Below are 7,249 nucleotides of genomic sequence, written 5' to 3'. Positions count from 1 at the left end.
TCTGCCCTTTTCTTCACACTCCCTGCTCTATAACCGAGTTCAAAGCTGAGAAGGTACCAATTACTAACTGTTTGACAAAACATCACTTAAGAAGTGACCAGACGGTCCTTTTAAACACGTGCCGCCTGAAAATAGATTCCTGTCATGAGCGATGCTTATGGGGCGCCGTTTGTAAAGGAGCTTGTGCTAAAAATTCATGCCTAAATTTTGTCNTTAACATTTAGATTTATATTTAGTATGTAGCTGTAACAATTACATGTAACTAGCTAAATGTTGTAAAAAGTGACATCAGAAAATCAACACTACATTTTTAAACAGTGTTTGAAGCTAAATGTGACAAAATTTAGGCATGAATTTTTAGCACAAGCTCCTTTACAAACGGCGCCCCATAGTGTTTGAAGCTAAATGTGACAAAATTTAGGCATGAATTTTTAGCACAAGCTCCTTTACAAACGGCGCCCCATAGATGCTTGTCTGTGGTGAAGATCAATGTGTTTCTGTGCTCTTCCTTTTTCTGAGTTTCCATTAAATCCCAGTGGAGGCCTTGTTATAATAAAAGTCTTCATTATTTCAGCACTTTTTTACGAGCTTCATCTGTGAACCTGCGAGACCTCTCAAGTCATCCATCTCATGTCTGTAACCAAATCTTTTCAAGGAACACTGTGTATGCTTGTAGTTAAATTTTCTGTCCAGCATTATTGGTTAATTCTCTCTTTGTTTCCTCATTAGTGTCTCTTCTGATGCTTCAGGTTCAGCAGAATCCTCTGGGGTTCTCCTCCGTTTTGCTCCATGCGCTCGTTCCTCGTCTCTTTTTCCGGCTGCAGAGCTCCAGCCGGCACTGTGAGCCAAACTGATGCTTCCTGGTGTTTACTTTCCCTCTGAAGCAGACATGGCCTGTTGACTTTTCACGGCTCCATGTCCTTCGTGAGACCGACAAAGACGGCACATTAAAATGATGTATTTACTAAAACTCCCCCTCGGTTGCACTTGTCACAGAGTCGGCTGCCTCGTAGACTCGTTTATGAGTGGGTGGTGAGACAATTCCTCATTCAGAACCCTGCCAACATTTACTGCTAAAACACTGTGCGAGGAAACAATAAATGTAGCAAAGAGCCTGTTTGAAATGATGCAGCAGGTTGGGAAATAATTGTTGCCTCATGCATAATAAATCACAGCCATCATTAAAAGTCATTCTGTGGCCAATAATAACCCCCCACCCCCTCCCCCCACCTCTAAATCTTTGTTCATTAAAATTACATATTAAGATTTGTTCTCAGTGGAAATAATCCTCCCGTGCTCTAAAATGGCTTAAACAACTGCCCCCCCTTTGCGTCATAGTGTTCCAGGGATCTGTGGAAATGCAAATGAGCGCAGCCCAAATGATCCCCCTGCAGCTGGGAGGAAGGCCAGGCTGCTGCTTCGCCGAGGGAGAAACATGGTGCCCGGCTGCACTGCAGGAGTCTGGGTCCTTTCAAGCAGGAGCAGATAAACCCACCGCTTCATTTGTAAAGTAAGTGCATGTAAAAACCACATGGCCTTGCATTTAAAAAAAGGAGTACTGCGTGTAAACAACAGCCTGGGCCAACCTCTTCACTGTTTCATCATGTGGCTGCAACACTTAATGTGCAAAAGTGACACGTGGGGAGCAATGTCAGTTCAGGAAAAGCTCCTCAGCAGTCAGTGTGGAACAATAAACAGACATGCAGAGAAGTTGTGGGTCTTATGTAAGCTGCTGGGATGATAAAAAGAGCTGATCTTACCCACATCAGAGGGTTCAACTAAAAACAGGGACATACTCTTCCCAACCAGGCTGCATCTTTAGACAAATAATTTGCACGTTTTATTTCGAAGCTGTGCAGCAGGACAGAGGACACAAGTCTTTGATGAATTAGTAATGAAGGTGCTTGCATTGAAGCACACTTAATTAAACGGGATCAAATAAAAAAAAAGATATTTTTTTAGGACAAAAGGTGAACTGAGTTCGTGAAACCTTGCAGGAAGCAAAGTGATGACATTAAAATCAGCATAAAAACAGTTACATTGATCTGAAGGTGATTTAACATTGACGTGAATCACGAGTTGGATCTTTTTATCACTGACAAAAAAATGGATCTACATGTATGTTTTATTTTTGCAACTCTTTACAGAGGTCGTATTTATAGTCATTTCAAATTAAATGAAATCTCCAAACCAAACTCACAGCAAAACATTAGTTTATTTGGTCTTTTAAGTTCAAATTCTCCTCATACGAGTGTTTCTGAACACACCGGAGGAGAATTTAGCAACATGAAACATTATGTTTTGGAAAAAAAAAAACAGTTTTCAAGACTAGCTTTTCACCTCGTCAAACAACGCTAAGTAAGCAGGTTGAAACATCCTGAACATAACACCAACAGAAAGCTTTTTTTTTTTACAGCTCTGAGGTAGACCACGAACTCACAACAGAACAAAGACAAACCGAGGATTGATTATTAATTCACAGCTTTTAAGATATTTGATACATTTTAAAACATATGACTCCTACATACATAATTAAACTCATTGACAAACATATTCATTTAAAGTCACTGAAATGCATATTTTTTTTGTAACACCAAATAGAAACATGCCAGTAATACAGTTTACACAAGTAAAGCAGAAACATGTGCACAGTTTCCCTCTGGGACTCTAGAAGGCCTGTGGGAAAACTATAACTTTTTGATTCAGCATTTATCTTTTTTTTTCTTTCTTTGTTTATTTTGCACCTCTGTTCACCTGATTCTTACCTTTGGCACACAACAATGTATTCCAGACCAGGTCCAGAGAGTTTTAAGTTATGCAAATCATTTCTTGACACAAGAGAACAGCATTTGCATGCAAGATATAAAACAAACATCCTGCTCCACATAAAAACGACACCCTTGATTACCGACGGGCTGAAAACTTTTTCAAAAGCTTAGATCGGACTTTGAAGATTACAGCAGCAGTTGAGCTTGTGTGAATACCTTGTAAGACCAAAAAGTCCCTGAACAATAAGGAAAAACATAAATGATGATGATAATAACTGCAGGGTGGAGGAAACTTATCCACGAGTCTCCCAGGATGGACTCACATCAGGAGGAGTGAAGCAGCATCTCACAGCTGCCCTTGAATTACACTCAGGAGGCACAAAACCCTAAAGCTTTAATTTCTTTCTGCAGCCAACAGCTTCCAATCGTACGGAGCCCCTGAGGGGACGATGGTGCAAAAGAATTTTATAATTAAGTGTGGTAGTAGCTGACAGTCAGTCACAACACATACTTCAAAATAGCTATAACTGTGTCATTTCTTAACATAAAGATCATCTTAGTCTAAAACTCTGGCAGGCAGTGCACATTCCTCCAAGGAATGATAGGTCTTTAATTAAAATAGGGTTCTTGTGTGCACAAGGAACAATTCTGGGGTTCACGCAGTAATATCTTCTGAGGATCTGAAAAGTGTCTGATGTGCACAAAAATCTTTGTTCTGCACAAGAGAACATCCAGTGTGTCTGAGTGTTTTCAGTGAGAAACTGAAATAATATTTATTGACCTCAGACTTACCAATAAAGGCACTGAAGCTGTGCTTCCCAGACATCATTGTTAGCTTACATCATTTACCTTATATTTATATTTATTGAATCTGCTGGCACCAGATAATGCTGCGTGCCCACAAGAATGTTTCCATGCACGTCAGATTTAATTTAAATACTTATTTTTCACCATCTTCTAAAGGGCTCTGTACAATCCAGCTGTTTCAAAGAAGAAATTAAAATCTTGAACACTTTTTTGCACTGTTCGTAAAAAGTGATGCAAGATTACAAATTCACATCCTTAAATAAAAAGTTCAAGTATTGGTCCATTCAGACAGTGGAAAACCAAAAAAAGAAATAAAAATTCCACAAGTTTGAAAAAAGCTTTTCTGCAAGTAAAACAAGGCAAAATGGTAATGAAGTAAAAAGGTGTCAGACTAAATGAGGAAATAATAGTTACATTCTTCTTGTCTCTCCAGTTTGCCACCCCAAAAATTTATATCTTGCTAAAAATGTACCCTTAAGGCAATCTGCGCTGAACTTTGTTCCTTGTAGCGATTAAGTCGGCTGCTGAAAGGGCAAGTTTAGAGTCACCGTGGCTTCTCTGGGCTCCACTCGCCTCGGCCTGTTGATCATCTCACATTCGTTCTGTTGCACGTTCTCCTCGTTCATATGAGACACCTCCGTGGAGCCCGCTTCAAACCCGGGCCCCGTGTTGGCTACGTGAACCACGTGGACCTTATTCCTCCCATTTTTAATCAGGATGCAGCTGAAGACCTTCTTGAAGCCCTTGCGGAAGTGTTTGGACACCAGCGCGTACACGATGGGGTTGACGCAAGAATTGGCGTAGGCCATGCAGTGTGAGAGGAGCCTGAAGGCGTACGTGGTCTGGTTGAAGGGGAAATCTCCGTACAGGTAGCACAGTATCACCACATGGTACGGCAGCCAGCAGATGCAGAACAGCACGGTGACAATAATGATCATTTTGGTGACTTTGCGTTTGGCTCTTTTTGATTCTGACATGCCATCCAGAGGGTCAACGGCTGTCCACAGGTACTTGATGGTTCTTGTGTATGAGAGGCTCACAATCAGCACAGGGATGACGTAGCCAAACAGGAAGGTGCACGTGTCCAGCACCTTGCGGTTCTGCTCCTCCCAGCCGGGGATGCACACAGTACTGTTGGCGAAATCAATCAGGTCGTAGTAGCTGAGATACGGACCTGCAAAGACCAGGGACAGACCCCAGATGACCACCATGGCGACCACAGCATTGCACGGAGTTCTTAGCTCTCTGGAGCGCAGCGGGTAGCGAATGGCCAGATATCTATACAAACACAAGATAAATAAAGAGCTGGAGTTGGAATTTTCATTCATTACGAAAATACTTAAGCAAAATTTAAGTTTTGTACTCTGATTCAAAAAACTCCAAGTGGTGATAAAAAGAAGGATGTGGATGAAGGGTCTCGTTTTAGATGTGTTTATATAAAAGGTGTGTTTACATTTTGTTAATGGGTAAAGGAGTAAAGGCTTTTTGACTCCTACCTCAGATATATTATAGATAATTAGAAGGAAATGACTTGTTTTCTTTCCCCTTGCATTACTTTTATGGTACCAGCTCTGCTAGTAAATAGACCCCTTGCAGGCATTCTAAGTGTCTATACTGAGAAGGGGAATAAAAAGAGGGGGAAATGCAGCTTAAACCTTTTTTACTCAATTTGAATTAAGATGTAAAGCACATAAATAGTTTACTGAAAACCTCACTGCTTAAGTACCTAATAAATATACATCTTCAGAATAATTATTTGTGAGCTCAATGTTCTAGGACAGGTAGTCATTTCAGCTGAAACAGCACATTCATGTCCTTTCTTTTTACATTTACAGAATACTTCAACCAGCTCTTCAGACATGGAGAAAAAAGCCTCTCCGGTGTTTGAAATTCCCCTGAAATGGGGACAAAGCCACTTATGTTTGACATGAAAAGCAAAAAGCCGGCACTTTGAACCTACTTCTGTGGAGCCTCAGCAGTTCAGACAAGCAACATTACTCCCAACATCACTCTATTTCTAGGTGGGTTTTGAAAACAAGTAAAAACCGAACAGACCGAATGTTAATGCTGACATGATGATTTGAATTTTGAGACTCAATTTTTTATTTTATTTTTTCTGAATTCAAAATGTTCAAAAGCAGGCTGATACACTTGCTGAGTTTAATACTGATTTAGTCACTGCAACCTGATATCTGCCACATATTTCTTCACTGAACCAAGAAGCAGGTAAAAAAAAACAAACCAGCATTTGAACAAAAGACTGCATGCGGCATGTCTTACAGCATCCACAGCCCTATTTATACACATCAGATCCCAAATATAGGATGAAAAATGCAGCAGTAGTAACCTGTAGTTTATAGCAGCCATCACCTGAAAATACTCAGCTTTAAAAGCTTCAGTGTGAGTGTATTTGCTGCTCTTTTTTTATCTGAGGTTTTATTTCCATTGAGTGTTCCCGGTATAACAATAAGCTGCTGATTTTCTCCTTCTCTTGGTATGTGTACATATATATATATATATATATATATATATATATATATATATATATATATATATATATATCATACAGAGATTGAGGGGGACATAGTGGAGATTTATTATTAGCTGACTCAGATCTTAAAAGGAAAAAGGCTACTGAATCCTCTCCAGGATAAACACAGGCAGTGTGAGCAGAGAGTCGGCTGCAGAAGGCAACTGCTCACCAACTGCTCGTTATTGACTGAGCTGATTATGTTACCTAACAACTGTAATGATGGCTTAGAGCTTACCCAGTGAGGGAAATCATTTTTAGCCAGGGATACTGCCTGATTATCGTCTAAGATGCTCATTAACAGCTTCAGTGTCTTTGTGGGGGTCCTTCACTAATTCTTTTATGGAGCTTCTGTGGAGTCCCATGATTCCACGAGAGGATCGTCTCCTCTTTATATAAAAGAAATAATTAGATCAGAGTTAGGGCTTCTTGTTGTGTGGCCACGCAGAAAACATGATGGTTTCAGAAGTTCCTGGAATGTGTTCCTTTTAAAGTTTTTGTAGAGTGAAACTCTTATCCTGACCAGTTTGTTGGGATGCATATCTAAAACCAAGTGAACAACAACAACAACAAAATAACAAACAAGAAATTGACTAAATTATTGTTGTAACACAACACGGCCAGAAAAGGTTTTTGTGTCCGTCAGAGTCTGTCTCTGTCTCTAGTTAGGTTACATGTCAGTATTTTGAGCCTTGGCTGTTATTTATACATTCAAACACTGATAAAAACTGTTTGTGCTGTAAAACTCGCCCCCCACCAGCCCTCCTTCCACTTTAAGATGACTTTGTGTTTTCTTTAGGTAGGTAGGTAGGTAGGTACATTTATTTATATAGCACTTTTCAGCACGAGGTGACTCAAAGTGCTTTACAACACAAGAACAAAATTACAGACAGAGTTACAGAACATGACAAGATAACTAAGCTAAAACACGACAATGCTAACAAAGGTACAGGACAACCAAACTACTAAAACATGACATTACTAAACCAAGGCACTAAAAGTACCCCAGGCCCGCTATACAGCCGAAGTAAAACCAGACATATCTAAGCATGAGCTAAGACAGTCAAAAATAGTAGCTAAACTAAACAGATCTAAATATGACTAAATGTACAGAACTAAACTAAGTGTACAGGAAGATAAAGCT

At 39.9% G+C, this 7,249-nt stretch overlaps 1 protein-coding gene across 1 annotated transcript in view; it reads right to left on the bottom strand.

The window, feature by feature from the left end:
- Positions 1-2,364: 2,364 nt before the first annotated feature.
- The window catches only part of galr2b (galanin receptor 2b), an 11,401-nt gene continuing 6,516 nt past the window's right edge, over positions 2,365-7,249 (bottom strand). The window contains exon 3 of the mRNA XM_017429303.3: positions 2,365-4,853. Coding sequence (XP_017284792.1) covers positions 4,088-4,853 — 766 coding nt within the window. The 3' untranslated portion in view covers positions 2,365-4,087. The remainder of the gene's footprint in view (positions 4,854-7,249) is intronic.

This window comes from Kryptolebias marmoratus, linkage group LG12 (assembly GCF_001649575.2).
Source record: "Kryptolebias marmoratus isolate JLee-2015 linkage group LG12, ASM164957v2, whole genome shotgun sequence".
Classification (NCBI taxonomy): domain Eukaryota; kingdom Metazoa; phylum Chordata; class Actinopteri; order Cyprinodontiformes; family Rivulidae; genus Kryptolebias; species Kryptolebias marmoratus.
Note: the sequence above shows the minus strand (reverse complement) of the source record. Positions and strands in the feature narration are given on the sequence as shown.